The 17,965-nt window shown below is 39.8% G+C and overlaps 1 protein-coding gene across 1 annotated transcript in view; it reads right to left on the reverse strand.

The window, feature by feature from the left end:
• Positions 1–17,965, reverse strand: part of LOC146004312 (tubulin alpha-1 chain-like) — a 73,566-nt gene that overhangs the window by 18,802 nt on the left and 36,799 nt on the right. Inside the window, exons 4-5 of the mRNA XM_083143058.1 lie at positions 6,092–6,393; positions 1,983–2,510 (exon numbers count right to left, since the gene is read on the reverse strand). Of these exons, the coding sequence (XP_082999184.1) occupies positions 1,983–2,510; positions 6,092–6,393 (830 nt within the window). The remainder of the gene's footprint in view (positions 1–1,982; positions 2,511–6,091; positions 6,394–17,965) is intronic.

The raw sequence follows: 17,965 nt of genomic DNA on the forward strand, positions 1-17,965 counted from the left end.
ACTCGGAAGTCTGAGACCAACAATGTTCTCTAATTAATTGCAGAGACATGAATGAATATGTTTTTTTGAGCACAAGCAACGTTTTCTAAGCAACTACAAGCCGTGGGCCACCTTTGGGACCTCTGTTTCTTTTTTTCTTTTTTAACTTAAAATAAATTTTACAAAGTATCCATTTGATACGCGTTGTTAATTAGTTATATGAGTTATATCTATTAATTTCAGAAATATATCTCTCACTACAGGTTTGTAAATTGCCCTAGAAGCTTATCTATGTCCACCTTTGGTTCACCTACTATAATACTAAAAATGCTAAATTTACCCTCGTGGAGAAAAAAGCTCCTTAGTTTATTTCCAAATTTCAGGAGCCAAACGAGAAAGAAAGAGCCAGATCTGGTTCCAAAAGAGCTAAATTGACAACAGTGCTCCGCAGCCCGCAACGGAGGGTCGTGAAGAGGAGAATATCGTGTCTAAAGACGGCCCCGTGGCGGAAAAGTTAGCACATCGCTCTACGACACCAGGGGTCCCGGGTTCGAATCCCGGCCTGGGCATGGATATTTGTGAGTGTTCATTCATCAATTTCATCATATCATCACTCATCCCCATCTTCGCAAATTAGCCAAAAGTGGCACAAAAAGCGAAGTAAACTAAAGCAAGTCAGTCAATCGCGTCTGAAGAAGGAAACCCTTTCTACATGACCTTAAGCGTGGTTCACACGTAATGTTTTATCGTCAGTCTTGCATGGCAAGTTGGACGTTTTGCATGAAGTGAATGAGGTTTGACGACCGCTAGAAAGACGGATGGGCTGGAACTTTGTTTTCAAACAAAACGGTCAAACTTTGCATAATTTTGCGCCAGGTCTCGTTCGTGTTGGGTGAGAAATGTATTGTATTTCAATTTCTGGGGTGACTAGCGTTAATAATTTGCAGTAGGTGTCCATACGTAATTAATTATGCCTATCCTCATGTTCCTGCCGTAATTCACGGAGCAAATTGACATGTGAGAATTTTCCCCTCTTAAGTAGCCAGCCACTTTCAAGTCTACCGTGAGGAATGTGAACCCCTCCCCCCATCTCACCGCATAGACTGAAATTATATGGAGCATCACATTGTCATGGATGGGACACGAAATCTACATTTTTATACTAAAGTAACTATTCTACTGATAGAGAGAATGCCTTTGAATACTCTAGTGGAGTGGAGGGGGAAATGTAAAAGTTAAAGGAGAAATTCATTATTTTTTGAGGTGTCACGAGTGGGACACAATAGAAAGCAAAAGTAAATAAAACAGTTTAATTATGTAAAACACTTGGATTTTTATGAAATTGACCATTTTTGAGTTCTCACTCACAAGATAGGATAAAGTTACAGTATTGCATTAGATTTTAAAAATTGAGGTTCAGGGGCACTTTGACAATGACATGGAATGATTCATACAGTAAAACCTCGTTAATGCGGACCCCGATAAGCCGGACTTCGTTTAATCGGGACAGGCCAAAAAAAAAGCAGAATGCAAGGTTTTAAATGTGGCTAGAAGTCAACACCGTAACGGACTCCATTGTATTGCATTGTATTGTTTTACATTTTACTGTACTGTATAGTGTACTTACGCCTATGCCCTTTAAATACACCATAATGAACGTGTTTTGTTGCTATAAGCGGAGTTTTAATGCACTTTCTACTGTTCTTTTAGGTTATTTCAGTTAATCCGGATTTTCGTTAAACTGGTCAGCTTATCCCCCCATTAGTCCGGATTAACGAGATTTTACTGTATCTATCAGTAGTGCTTCCTTCATCCATGGTGTCTTTGGAACGACTGAAGAAAAGACTGACAGAAAGCATGATTAGTGTAGCCGCGTGTTTCGCGTCAGTCTTCTCTGTCAAAGTTAGCTAATCATGCAAGACTGACGACAAAACATTACGTGTGGACGAAGCTTAACTTATTTCTCAGTTTTACAAAATGCCTTTGTAAAATAACAAACTTACCTTGAACCCAGTCGGACACCAATCAACGAAGCTGATGGATCGGATGGACTTTATGTTGCTGATGGAGCTGTTGACATCGGTGGGTACAACGTCTCCTCTGTACAGGAGGCAACAAGCCATGAACTTTCCTTTCCTGATGTCGCACTTCACCATTTGGCTTCCAGGCTCAAAACACGCATTTGTGAGTTCCCGGACGGAGTTAGCTTCGTGGTAAGCCTTTTCGGCGGGAACTATGGGAGCGTAAGACATGAGAGGGAAGTGGATGCGAGGATACGGCACTAGGTTTGTCTGAAACTCGATCAGATCGACGTTGAGGGAACCAGGGAATCTCAAGGAGGCCGTGACCGTGGAACACACTTGTCCGATTAGACGATTCAGGTTGGTGTAAGTGGGTCTCTGTACATCCAGTTTCCTGGCGCAAATTTCGTAGATAGCTTCGTTGTCGTAGATGAAGCAGCAGTCCTCGTTATCCAAACAACTGTGGGTCGTGAGAACTCCATTGTATGGTTCTACTACAGCAGTTGAAACCTAAAATAAGAATCGTAGTTACGGTTTGGCTTAAATGCACGGCCGTGAAAATAGGCGGCTGGGCAGAATTGCGTTGGTGCCACGTATGGTAAAAACAAAGTGAGAGCGGGACAAAAGTAGCTGGTTCCCGCGCACCGTTTGGCAACGTCAAACGGGCTACGTTGCCTAGTTCAAGCGTCAGAGGCACTCTCTCCGGGGCACTTTTGTGTCATCCCTGACCTTTGGAGCAAATACTGTGAGTTTGTATCATATGGATTACAAAGACCAATTCTACAACGAGATATTTAATTCTCTTAAACCTCCGAACAGACAGGGTTGTGCTCCGACGTGGCAACAGCGCGAACTTCTGCCACCCAGCTAATTTCATGGCCGTGAGTTTAGTTATAAAATTCTAAAAATGCACACGCTAGCATAATCATTCCGACACCCATCCATTAACGTGTGTCATGTTTTATAATATCACACGTCCCTACGATTGGCATTTAAAGGCAGAATCACCCAAACGCAAGCGCATGCCCACGAAGGGACTAGAGAGTCTGTGGCGTCTTCTCAAATGACGTCACCATGCTTCTTATACACCAAGGCATATCCGTAGAAACGTTCATTACATTATGACCAATAGTTTGATTTGATTTATACAAGGGAAAATCAGGAGCCGAGAGCGAGTGAAACACCCTATGTTTTGGTTCTTTGCTTTGATTTGACCTATTTTACTTTTCATCTTGTGCCACTTTTGGCTAATTTGCGAAGATGGGGATGAGTGATGATATTCTGACATTGATGAATAGACATCACAAACGTCCATGCCCAAGCCAGAATTCGAACCCGGGACCCCTGGCGTAGCAGCGCGATGTGCTAACCACTCCACCATGGGACCGGCGTATGTATGTATCTACGATTATTGTCACATAAAAATGATATTCCATGGTAAACTCTCGATCGTAGCCCTCTCGAGCGTGAGAGACTCGAACGAGTATGAGCGAGCGAAAGTGGATCCATGAAGTACTTTCATTGGAAACATGTTTCATCATCGGAAATGACCCTACTATTTCTACATTGTGTAAGTATACCAGACTGATGAAATTAGAAGCAAACGTGGTAATCTATCAAAGTCTAAGCAGCATGTTTGTAGTTTTTCAAAGGTATACCACCGACCAGTGTTTTGAAGTAACTATTTACTTCAAACGCAGTTATAGTAATAGTTTCTTTTTTAGATAAATTTTAACTGTAACTAACTACTTTTAAATGTAATTAGCAGGGTTATTTTTTGCAATTGGAATGTCGTTATCAATTTTACGACACTTAAATTGCTAACTTGACAATTTGTAAAAATTTTTCAAAAAGTACAAGAAACAACAACATAGAACTGTTCTATGTTCATCAACAAAGCGATAGATGTTTTTGGAAAGGCAGCAAGGCGATTCCAGGTTCTATCTAAATAGTCGACTCGAGTCTGAATTTCTATACAACGTCAAAGTATTTTCAATTCAATTTCAGTTTTATGATTTCTAAAGTAGTAGTTATAATAATAATAATAATAATAATAGCAATATTATTATAAATAAAATAATAAAAGTTTATATGACTGAAAGGCTTGTCTCCTCTTGAGAAAAAAATCCTATAGGCGTCCTGTTTCGTAGGAGAAATGTGAAGAATTAGTAAGAATGGGTAAGATGAGTATGAAGAGTGATTAGTGACACAGCGTAAGATTTTAGTTTGGAGTTCGGTTGGTTCCTGGGTTGATTCATTTCAATGCAGTCAAAATGATTTTCTCCGAGAAAGTGTAGTGGGCGAATTCTTCTTTCTGCCGCAGCTTGCCGAGCAGCTCCTGGATGTTCCTGTGGGAGGTTCTGCTTCCTTATCCTCTTGTTCATTTGAGTCCGAATGAGGGATATTCTGTTGTTGTTGAGTTCGTTGATCTGCGGGAGGGGGTAGATTGGGATGCACGAGTTTGGACTCCAATTAAAAATTAACCAGAAGACCTACATAAAAAACGAGCGATGTCCGTTGAACCGTGGAAACTGCGGGCTGTCACAGCGAGTCAGTTGCCACGTTCTACGTACATCTTTACTCTGTTGAATAAACATCCGTATAAAAAATGTTTCGCAATGTGAATTGACAATGATAATGGATTTAAAATACAGATGCAAAGAGCTTCAAAACAAGATCAATATTGTATTTGTAGCAGTACCCAATAATAAGAAAAAGTTGTTTCGCGAAATTGATAAGAACTGTTCTCTTTGCAAAGTTTATAATCTGAAAATTAAATAATTGTGTTTAAAACCTTTCTGCCTGCACCATACTTAAAGTTCATCACCCGTCTTTTATTTATAAAATTTCAAAGAGAGCGAACTTTTGCAAAACTACAAAACGGCACTTTTTTTGTTCTCACCACGATAAAAATAGAATGAATTCCTACAAGTTCCAGAGGAGTGGCGTGTTACCGCAGATAACAGCTAAATGGGAATAATGAAAAAGTTGTTTTGAATAAAATAACATTGCTAAATACATTAGCCAATAGCGTTGTCGTCGAGTAGATGTTACAGAGGACATGTTTTCTGCAGCCGACAGAAGCGAAGAGGGAGGCAGTTCAGCTACCCTGAGAAGGTAACAAGAGGAGAGGGCGCCAATGCAATGGAAGAGCGGGGGAAGACTTTGGTTCAAAGTGTGCTACGAGGTTATTCATATGCCTGTTCAGAGGCCCAGTTACCGGTTAGGCCTGGCGGTATATGCCAGTGTTGTCACATCGGATTGACAGAAAGGAGCTAAATACTACCCAAGACGGGGATACTATTTCTCTGAAGCACCTAGAGCTAGACTGCGAAGCCAAATCTGGCTTGAACTACAACTGAGACAAAAATATAGTTCCTTGGTGCGATTCGTGATTTGGACTAACCTTACTCCAAAATACTAAGTTGGCAACAGTAGTACGTGCTGGAGGAGCTGAATTATGTCGTCTGCTCACAGCAGAAACTTCAAACTGTCCCGAGAAATATGTCGTTCTTCTTCTTTCCTTTTCCACCTCATTTGCGAAGAAACAAAGGAAGAATTGACAAGGCACTACCACTATTCATTGGATTTTCGTGGTAACTGTCTCATGAATGGTAGTTTTTGCCAGGAATGTTTGTGGCTAAATCACTGAGCGGATTGCAAAAAAGAACCAATAAACAAAAATCTAGGTCGAAGGCATGGATGTCCGGAAGGGGGGCAAGGGGAAGCATGGCCCACCCCCCCCTGGAATATGCATGTCCACCTAAGAATTATCTATTTCACACATGATTTCATTTCAGTCACAGTAATTTGTGTTAATTATTATATAAATTCGTTGAAGAAACATGATAATTTCAGACTGAAATAGTGTTTTTTGAGGGAGCATCACTATTATGGGGGAAATATGCCTCCTGTGCCTCCCTGGCAAAAAAATTACCTTGTTTGCCCCTCCCTGGAAAATATCCTGCGGACGTCCATGGTCGAAGGTATATATATATATAAGGGGTGTAGATTAGAACGTCTAGCAGAATAATTATTGTACTGACGGCCGGTAACACGCCACACCACTGCCCTACAACTGTTTAATATACCTGCGGGGCAGGATAGACGGCGAATTCCAGGATGCTTTTTCTGGAGTAATCCGATCGCATCCGTTCCAGGAGGAGGGCCGTGAAGCCGGAGCCCGTGCCCCCGCCGAAGGAGCGGAACACGATGAAGCCCTGCAGCGAGGGGCAGGCGTCGGCCAGAAGCCGGATCCTGTCCAGCACCAGCTCAACCATCTCCTGCCCCACCGTGTAGAAGCCGCGGGCGTAGCAGTTGGCCGCGTCTTCCTTACCGGTGATCAGCTGCTCCGGGTGGAAAAGATGCCGGTATGTTCCAGTGCGTACCTCATCTGGATATAACAAACACGAAAAATGTGGTTAGTAATTGAAGTACTGTATCCATACCTGACACGTGCAGTATTATTGAACTCCCGTTGATCTTGATCACATCATTGGATGAAGGGTACTGTTTAAGGATAAATTTAATGTAACTTGTTGACCTTCAAGATACCTTGAAGTAGAATCCAGTTCGAACCCTTTAAATACCTTTTCGAGCAGGCCTCTTCTTCAGGAAGGTATCAACTCAGGTCAAGCCCCAGCATCTACAGACCTATTGTGAGAATGAGTGAAGGAAGGCAAGAACTTTGAATACATTTTCCTGCTTCACCAAAAATAGGAAATACTTAGGCTGGAGAGTTCGTGTAAACTTGGCGATCTCGAACCGTGCTGAGCCTCACCGTGAGTGGATGTGTCTGACGAAATAGAAGTAGAAGACCAGAAGATAGCCATCCTACCATATGCCGGAAAACCTCTCATTGGAATTATCACCCGCATCCTTGCTAAACACTACATAAAAACCAATCACAAACCACCCCTACTTAACAAACGGATCCTTCTTTATCTCCGTAAACCAAGCGACATCAACCAGTAGATAAATAGAAGCCGGAGTGCCCCAAGGATCCCTCCTGGGCCCTATTATATTCAACATATGCGTAAATGATATACCAAACTCCCGGCAACAGAAATATAACTTTTTGGCGACAACACCAGAGTACATAACAATAAAGCTGCAAAATCACATAGATGAATTGGTCCCTTGGTTCCAAAAATTGAAAATAAAAATGCAAATACAAAGCCATTCAGTTCAGTAAAATAAGAGAACAGCTCAGAAGGAAACTACAAATAGCTAACACAGAAATAAACTGGACAAGCACAGTCAAATATCTTGGTATATATATATATATAGACAAACGCCAAACATTCAAATTCCACAGAACTGCACAAATACTGTAGGAGAGACAATTGGAGTATTGAATTCACACAAAGGCCTACTCTGGAGGAGAAACTTCGATAACAAATACAAAACAGTACTTTACAAGACAATGATACTTCTCATAATGACTTATGCTGTCCCAGTATGGGATTTTGGTTCGATGGGAAACATCAAAAGAATGCAGATATTCCCAAACAATATTATTAAAGCAATAACAGCCTGCCCTCGTTAAGCCAGATTAGCACCCATTAAAGCAGAACTAGAAATCTTACCAATGGAAAGGAAGCTCGATTTCACCAGCAACTCAAAACACATCCAAATGCACTAATGAGAAACCTAGGTACTGTAACTACACCAATAACTTAAGGCCGAATCACACGGAACTGGATATCCAGTTAGTTGGCGCTAAACTGGCTACATGCCCGGATGTGATTGTTGCCTGGCTGGCTGCTTGACTGGTTTGCAGGAATAGAACATGTTCTAATTGCTACTGGCTCTCCTCGACTGGATTCTGTGGAACAGCCAATCAGACCAAAGTTTGGCCATGCGAAGATAATCTGTGAGTTTGTAAAGGGGAGTTTTTTTTCTGTGGTTTTCAAGTGTTGGCTGTTTTTGTTAGTTTTTCGATAAAAAAAAACAGAAAAAGATGACGTGCAGTACATTCGTGTACAGTTCATTAAAATTTAGATATTTATGCAAAGCGATGAAATGTAAGCGTCACAAATATGATTAGCCGAAAATGAAAATCCTTATTATTACAAGTGTATTAAATTAAATGTTTGATTTTTTAAAAAATTTGTGAATGAATCCTGCGAATCTCATTGTATGAATATTCATACCCGAGTTAATTAAAAAGCTTGTTCGATACGCATTGATTACCATATTTTTTCGAGCCAATCTCTAGTCCATACTTTTCTTTTTTTAATTTTTAATAAAAGCAAAAAGCAGTAATTGTCCTACAACAGTCTTCAAATTGCTCGTCCATCTTTACTGATTGTTCTTTTCTGCGCTATGTCTTATGGGGAAAAAGGTCTTACAAAAAAATAAGGAGAAGTTATAGGGGAGGGTGGAGCAAGTGAGGCAGGTTGGGCAAGTGCGTCCATCCTAGCTAAATTGTAGACCACGACAGGAAATGACTCCGCAAGAAGCTAGTTGGTGTCATGGAAGCTGGAGAGGCTGTGTGTGAACAAGTTTTACGCTCACTTGAAAATTGACGATTTTATAGGTATATTTATTTTCGGTGTTATCTTTATAAGGATTATGGTGTATACAGAAGCCTGCATTCCATTTCATCAATACATTTTACCACTTGTAATATATTTATTGCATAATATATCTCTTTATGAACCTCATACTAACATACGGTGAATGTAGCATTATTAGACTCGCATATAGGGGTCGAGTAAATAAAACATGTGGGGTGGGGTAAGAGCGTCCACGTAGAATCTTAGAGGGTCGTACTAGTACCAAGGTTGATAATAATTCACTGGTAGGTTATTTTTAGTTGCTTTACTAGCGTTAGTTTAATATTAACGACAATTCTCCCATGTGTGTTGAGTAGTATGCGTGCCAATTTTTCGTTCTGGGGAATGCCCACTCATTCCTTTTGCCAGTTAATGTTGCTGTCGGAAGGACTCACACCACATTCCATTAATCTGGACACACGATTTGAGTGATTTAGAACGTTTGTCTGTGAAAGATATTTGCCAAGTTCCAGTGTTCAATTTCTGTATCTGGCTGCTCTCATTTGCCCCAGCCGGTGGAGCAAGTGCGCCCACATGCAGACTTGACTTATTTCAATTTTTTAACCGAGAAGTTAATTATTTTTTTGTATTTGAACTAGATAAAAATGTTGATAACTGTTCTACGTGTAGCCTGGTAAAAGTTTGTTTCTTCTTAAATAAATAATGTTCACACTATGACCTTTCTTTTCTTAAGGGGTCTCACTTGCCCCACTCTCCCCTATATAGCTATTGAGTTTATTGAGAAATTTTCACACCGTAAGTACCCCTGAGGGGCATTAATGCATGTACGTACATTACAAGATACAATATGTTGACATCACACATGATCTATATATATATATAAATGGATATGTGTACATGTAAAAATAATCGAAAACGACCGATATTAGTGTGGAATAAATAGTTTTCGGGGTCGCTAAGATGAATAGTGACACTCCCAATGCCTCTCAACTCCATGTTCATCACCTATCGGGATGCGGGGGTGAGAGAGTGTGAAAAATAAAATGTCAAAAATGACATAGATCAGTGTAGAATCCATAGTTTTCGGAGTCTCTTTTCGTCTGACATTCACGACGACCAAACTTGGTATACATATGACTTACAATCAGGAAAGAAATACTGTGCGGGCAAAACACCCCTGCTACCCCTAGGGGTGGTGGTTAGAAGGGGGTGACATGTAAAAATAATCGAAAACGACCGACATTAGTGTGGAATTCATAGTTGTCGGGGTCGCTAAGATGAATAGTGACACTCCCAATGCTATTCAACTCCAATATACCCCTGGCACCCCTAGGGTTGGGGGTGGGAAGGGGGTGACATGTAAAACGACCGATATTAGTGTGGAATCCATAGTTTTCGGGGTCGATAAGATGAATAGTGACACTCCCAATGCCATTCAACTCGAAGACACCCCTGGCACCCCTCGGGGATGGGGGGGTGGGGCGACATGTAAAATGACCGATATTAGTGTGGAATCCATAGTTTTCGGGACCGCTGAGATGAATAGTGACACTCCCAATGCCGTTCAACTCCAACTTCATTTTACCCTATAGTTAGAAAGTTAGAATTCATTATATTCCTGTCTAATAGAAGATTGGGATAAATAAATACCCGGTCAACGCAGGGCAATCAGCTATTATATATATATGCACACACACAATCAATTGGGCACTATTATTTTTATAATAGTGTAACAATTGTACAATACAATGGAAAATCAACAAAACAAATTATGCTTCAGCATAACCGGTGCCTTTGATAAGATGGCTCGCGGTGCCCATCTTTACAAATGCATCGTCATGCGTGTTCTTGCAGGGCGGATTCACGGAGAGGGCGATATAGGCAATCACCCCTCCCAACTCAGCCATGGTTTGGATATATTATGATGCCTAATAATATTCAAGACTCATTAGTTCTGTTATTTTATCACCACGTTTAACAAGCTCGAGAAGTCCACTGTTCACCTAGGACAATACGCCTGCCTCTGCGTCGGTAGCCCTATACTATGGTGTAATAGTACATGAGGTTTTCCGAGCTGTACGAGTTCGTCAGGTCTGGAATATTGCTGGGTCGGGAAGGTTCTACTGTGGCTCAGCATCCACTGTTGTTATGCTAGGGTGAACTTGGCCAGCTTACCACGGTACCACGGTACAATTACAGTAATAGCAGTAATACCTGAGATCTTCCATTTCACTTCAGGAAAATGTAGCTAAGTAATGAAGTAAGTCTTGATAGCCAATGTGTGTGTATGTAAATAGTAGGTATGTAATGTAAGATCACTAACAGTTTTTCCTTTTGGGTTTGTAGGTAAGTTGACTTGATAGGTATTTCAAGTGCTTTGTGCAATTTGTATTACCTTAGATTTAACCATGTCAGTATTGCAGACTCAAAAATAAGAATGGTGTATTAGAAGAGATCACTGTGGACATGAAAGCAAGATCTTGTCATACACAGATGCAATCGACATTTATATCGAGTGTATTTGCATGCGATATATCAAGTCGATTGCAGTTGGTTTTCCGGCGCAAAGCTGTAAGGTACAAATGTCCTTGCGTCCCTCTTCCAACTGAAAAAAAGAGGCCCTCGCAGATGGTAGAGACGTTGATGGCGTTGTGTGGCTTTGAATTGACATCTACCTGTACAGTGTCTCTCAAAAGTTTTAGGACAACGACATTTTAAACTAGGCAACCCAATTTACACAAGCCGTTGGTGGGTTGCGTGCAGAGTTAGGCTCAATTTCAGGGTTGCCACATGCACAATAGATATTTATAAAATACGCGAAAGAAATATAAACAAGTATTATTGTATAAAATTATTAAAAATATCACTATTATATCGCAAATGACAAAATTCTTTCTGAAAGAAAAAAATAGGTTTTCTAGTATTTCATCGCTGATGAGTCTACAGTAAGGAAAAGAGGTGAGAGGAAACGAAAGGTTACAAAGGAGAGGAGAAAGAGAAAGCGAAAGGAGAAGAGGAAAAGTAGAGGAGAGAAGAAAGATAGGATAGACGAGGAGAGGAGATGTAGTGAGGAGAATGAAAAAAGATTCGAGGAGAGATGAGGAAAAAAAAGAACAAAGAAGAGAAAAGAGGAGGAAAACGAGAGGAGAGGAGAGGAGGAGACGAGCAGAGATAAGTGGAGAGTAGAGTAAAGGAGAGAAAAAGAGAAGATCGAAAAAAGAGAGTGCAGTGGAGTCGGAAATCTAAGACAGGAAAGGAGATAAGAGGAGTGGAGAAGAGTGGGATGGAGATAAGATGCGAGAAAAGTAGGGAAGGCGATATGAGATAAAAGCAGAACAGAAAGAGGGGAGAGAAGAAGGAGAAGGAACTGGAGAGAAGAGGTAGTTGCAGAAAATATCGTCTGAGCGTCAAGAATGGATGCATTGGTCAAATTATCGACATGAAACATTCAATAACATTTTGAAATGTATTGGAGAATATATTAGATCGGTGCGAAATGTCTTTTGGCTGAGTTCAGAGCAAATTAAAATCTTCAATGTAAGATCTTTGAATTTACCTGCGATTACACCACTAAAAAAATGAATGTAATTTTTAATATTTATAAGAATTATTCAATTTTTCTCTACTTCTCGGTTCGTTGAAATTGAGATTTTGTAATTCAATATTTCCCCTCCCCCCATCGTTAATTCCAAACTGAATCATTCCGTTTCATACGGCGTGGACAATGAACATAATGGGATATGTCTAAAACTTACGAAAATTTTCTTCCACCGGAAGGGTTTGAACCTACGACCATCAGATTGACAATCCTGAACGGTAGCCACTACCCTAGAAGCTTTCGCTCCTTAAACAAGGTAGAAGAAGGACTACACCACGCCTTTACCTTCGAATGAAACAACATTTTTTTTTTTAAGCATTCTGTCCCTCCAATATTGTAAATGTCGTTTGGTATACGTGTAGTTGAACTTTTACTTTAATTTTGATTTGCTTTCTTGTAGTATAACCGATATCTTCGCGAAATAATTTTCGAAGTGATTAAAAACGAGAATATTGGTATTTGTGAAAATGCGAATTATTTCTTCTAACTTATTATTGTGATTAGACATTACTAATGGAAAATATCTAGAGGCTTGAACATTACAGGACGATGTTCTTTTCCTGTGATACTGTAACAGACAAAATGCTTGTTTACTGATGCAAATCTTGTGTCCAGAACAGTCTTATGAAATGTATTTGCTGTTGCGTAAGGTAACACGAAATAATTACACCGTGTGCGAACTACCAAATCTGTGCAACGTTATACGTAAACAGGCGGAAAATTTTATTCATAAAATCATGTCACATTTGACAGTATTAGTCAAGAGAGACTCGTGGGACACTGTGTTAAGGTGCTGGAGTAAATACTTATTTTTCTTCCTCGAAGAATAACAATTTCTAAGGAAGAGCAACAGTGATGATCTTTCTTATTTCTTTTAAATGCTTACACTTTCCTTTAATTGGGTTAAAAATAAATAAGAATATTGCTTGCATTTCTGTCATTGACGTAGACCAGAGAGAGAGACAGACAGACAGACAGATATTACAAAATAGTTCAAATAGTGCGAGCGCCATTAAAAAGTCATGATAATTCTATGTTGCGTACTTAGAATTATTCATACAATAAACAACATGTCTAATTGTGAGTTAACAAAAAAACAACAATAATAAAGAGGCATTCTCGCATCACGATTGCAGTTCGAGAAAGTCGGGACAGGGATTGAAAGTAACGCACTGTCCTGACTAAATCGGTGAATCGGATGTCTGGTAGCCTTGCATCAATGATTATGAAACTAAAACCACCTAATATTGCAGCTTGAAGACTTTTGCGCAAGAAACAGATTCATTTATGCAAGAGCAAAATTGAAATTTTTACACATTTCAAAAATCGACGATGTTATTTTCGTATTTATTTATTTATAGGTTCACATTTAAATATTTTAGGGTTCGAGGGGGTAGCATGGCCCACATGGCCCCTCCCCTGGGTACTGACCTTACGTAGACAGTGGAAGAGAAATTTTGGAGAACCTTTCTATTAAATTTAGTATTTACATTCACCTTATGTCAGATAGGTTAAACCGTTTATTGACAATCGTGAACTTTTCGTTTAGTAGATAATATTTGGTTTTAGACGACGGGAGAACATTGGTCGAATTTCCTTTCTTGCTCTTTTGAGAGAATATATACTTCTACAATAGCAATCGCGTTCGGAAACCGTGAAAAAAATGACTTGGTTTTCAAAGGCAGACAAGCCCGACCCTGTGGCCGAGTCGGCCCCTGTGACGGAGTGGTTAGCACATCGCGCTACGACGCCAGGGGTCCCGGGTTCGAATCCTGGCTCGGACATGGATGTTTGTGATTGTCTGTCCTGAAAAGTCCTGACATTGAAATATGAATGAAATGATATGAGTGAATGAAGTGTGATGGGGGAAGCTTCCGCATAGGGGGCTTTCCTTGTTATAAAAAAAAAAAAAAAGTGGTTAGCACATCGCGCTGCGACGCCAAGGGTCCCGGGTTCGAATCCTGGTCGGGCTTGGTTGTTTGTGAATGTCCATTCATCAATTTCATCATTTCATCACTCATCCCCATCTTCGCAAATTAGCCAAGAGGCACAAAATGCGAAGTAAAATAAACTAAATCAATCAATCAATCAAAGGCAGACAAGCTTGGTAGTCTAGCTTGCTCGCGATCAAAGTGACTCACTCACGCTATTCAAGGCCGCTTCTTATCGCAAAACACTGTCCTTCGATGCACAGTGTCTGCACCCAGCACGTTACAAGTCGAATTTTAAAGAGAATCTGAAGAATGGTAGATTTCATCAGAGGCGGCTAGGTAGGCACCAGCTCAACATGCAATAGTTTAAGTGATAATTCCTGACAAACAAAAAACCGTATTGAATAATTATTGGGATAGTAATACGTGTATCCGCTCCTTTTTAACAATGTAAGCTCGAAGACAATCTGTATTCCATTTATTTATATTGGCAACTTGGTCAACCGGAGGTTATTTTATCGCCTTCGATAATCGAATTGTCTGATCGATTATTTTTTGTTTACCCAGTAACATGCCCCATAGGAGATTTCCGAGACCGGGTTACGCTACTCACTCGTAGCTCCCCATCCTCACGATGGTGGGTTGCCACCGGTCACATACACAGGCCGAGAACCTAGAGAGTTAGCATAGGCGGACTCGAATCCATGCCGTCCTGTAGTCGGAGTCCAAAGCACAGCTCCTTAGACCGCACGGTCACGGAGAAGGACTTTTCTTATTTTACCTTTGGCTAATCGCGACGATGAGGATGAATTATGAACAGAAAAATAAAGAAGGTCACGCACAACGTAGAGGACGATCTTCAACCTCTTAGGTGACGAGTTCAAGCCCTAAATATGAGGATTTCAACCTTAGACGACCTCAATTTCAAAGTTATAAACAAAATACCTACTTACACGAAATTTCTCATCAAGGCCAAAATAGTGTGTAACTGTGAAACTACCCCTGAATACAAATTGACATTTTTTTTCCATGTGAGTAAGAATTAAATGTGTGGCATACAGAGATAGATGATACCTTTTGAGAAACAATTAACTGTACCCTGTCGCAGCATCTCTAGAGCAAAGCGGCGCATAGCGGAAGAGAAGTGGAGAGAGGGGAGAGGGGATCGAGTGGACAGAGCGAACCATTGCACGCTGCTGGGCAGGCTGGTAACTGCAGTGGCTTTCCTCCCTCCACGCAATCCCATTCCTCTCACGTGTTCATCGCTGCTCAGATACTTGTTTTCGTTCACCTGCTCCAGAGATAAGTGGGACAGAGTGTAGTTCGAATACATGTAGCAAGTAAAGAAACTTATCCCAGAATGAAAATTCCACATAGTTTTAAAACGTTTGTTTAAGCAATGAATGATTGGAAATCTTGCCAAAATCTAGTGGTCGAAAATTAATTTCAAGACATTTCATATCTATTCACCATATTCCAAGTTATAAGGAACTATTTCGTAGATGTTCATGAAACCGTTATAAAATTACAAATAAAATATATTCACAAGCTTCGATATACTAATACGAAGAAAGAAATTCATAGTTAAATTTCAAATGCATGTGTATAAAGTAATTCTAGAAGTACAGAGCTATATCTGAGTATTTAACTTTTTTTGCAGATAACGTTTACAATATTGAGGCGACAGAATAATTAGGAACTGTAGCTCCAAGAAAACAAAGGGCGTAGTGTATTGGTTAGAGTTCTTGAAAGCATTGCGGTCCCATGTTCGATCCTCCGTACTAGATGTTCCTTAAAAAAGAATCCCTTCCATTAAACAAGAGCATGGTAACATTATTTGTAATAGCAGTATATAGTGGCTACATTATTCTGCATATGGAATTTATAAGAAACAAAATAAACAAATAAATGAATTGACACACGTTCAACGGGATATTTTTATATATAAGATCGTGAATTATGACACTCTAACGATAATTGTGTACTGCTTCAAAGACATTGACAAATGTTAATGAAATAACTATTTATATGTGAGGCAATTCAGGACATGCTAATTTTACCCCTTTTCCCATTTGAGTTCAATGCAAGGATACCTCCGCAAATATCGAATGAAAAGTTCTCAAAATGTGCAATTCTCCATTAAATGTTTTCGCCGAGTCGTACTACTTTCGTTTTCTTTGTTACAAACAATACTTGTTTCCACGTTACATGCAGCAGAGTTACATCTACATTTCACACTGGTCAGCTCCGTGGCTACCGTTCAGGATTGTCAATCTGATGGTCGTAGGTTCAAACCCTTCCGGTGGAAGAAAATTTTCGTAAGTTTTAGACATATCCCATTGTGTTCATTGTCCACGCCGTGTGAAACGGAATGATTCAGTTTGGAATTAACGATGGGGGGAGGGGAAATATTGAATTACAAAATCTCAATTTCAACGAACCGAGAAGTGGAGAAAAATTGAATAATTCTTATAAATATTAAAAATTACATTCATTTTTTTAGTGGTGTAATCGCAGGTAAATTCAAAGATCTTACATTGAAGATTTTAATTTGCTCTGAACTCAGCCAAAAGACATTTCGCACCGATCTAATATATTCTCCAATACATTTCAAAATGTTATTGAATGTTTCATGTCGATAATTTGACCAATGCATCCATTCTTGACGCTCAGACGATATTTTCTGCAACTACCTCTTCTCTCCAGTTCCTTCTCCTTCTTCTCTCCCCTCTTTCTGTTCTGCTTTTATCTCATATCGCCTTCCCTACTTTTCTCGCATCTTATCTCCATCCCACTCTTCTCCACTCCTCTTATCTCCTTTCCTGTCTTAGATTTCCGACTCCACTGCACTCTCTTTTTTCGATCTTCTCTTTTTCTCTCCTTTACTCTACTCTCCACTTATCTCTGCTCGTCTCCTCCTCTCCTCTCCTCTCGTTTTCCTCCTCTTTTCTCTTCTTTGTTCTTTTTTTTCCTCATCTCTCCTCGAATCTTTTTTCATTCTCCTCACTACATCTCCTCTCCTCGTCTATCCTATCTTTCTTCTCTCCTCTACTTTTCCTCTTCTCCTTTCGCTTTCTCTTTCTCCTCTCCTTTGTAACCTTTCGTTTCCTCTCACCTCTTTTCCTTACTGTAGACTCATCAGCGATGAAATACTAGAAAACCTATTTTTTTCTTTCAGAAAGAATTTTGTCATTTGCGATATAATAGTGATATTTTTAATAATTTTATACAATAATACTTGTTTATATTTCTTTCGCGTATTTTATAAATATCTATTGTGCATGTGGCAACCCTGAAATTGAGCCTAACTCTGCACGCAACCCACCAACGGCTTGTGTAAATTGGGTTGCCTAGTTTAAAATGTCGTTGTCCTAAAACTTTTGAGAGACACTGTACCAACCAAGCCGCATATTTTCAGAATCTTAAGAGACATGTAGGCATTGCACAGGAACCCTCGACAGAATTATGGAAGCTATTGCACCGACAGGAAAGCATATCAGATGTCCTAACTTCACGGCCTCAAAATCAACAACACAAGATGTTCACAGAGACGAATTCTAGGTCCAGAATTGTGGAATCTAAGCCTGGAACAATCTCTACAAAAATTAGGAAATATTTCGGGATCAAAAGCACAAATAGACTATGAAATGACGTAATAATTGTAATATAGGTATAAGGTAATTAAAGAAGAGAGTTGGAAAGGAAGTCGAGTATTGCGATAAACTCTTTCGAGGACTTGTGTGGTACGGCGAAATTGATGATTGCCACCCAGGAGACCCACTTTATAATCCTAAAGGGTAAGCTGAATGCTAATAAACACCCACAGATAAAAACTCAGGGAAAAATTTTAGAAGAGTAAAGGAAGCTAAATATCTAGGTGTGAAATTATGAGAAATGCAACAATGACATGGATTA

The sequence above is a fragment of the Lepisma saccharinum genome, chromosome 21, assembly GCF_977018435.1.
Source record: "Lepisma saccharinum chromosome 21, izLepSacc3.1, whole genome shotgun sequence".
Classification (NCBI taxonomy): Eukaryota; Metazoa; Arthropoda; class Insecta; order Zygentoma; family Lepismatidae; genus Lepisma; species Lepisma saccharinum.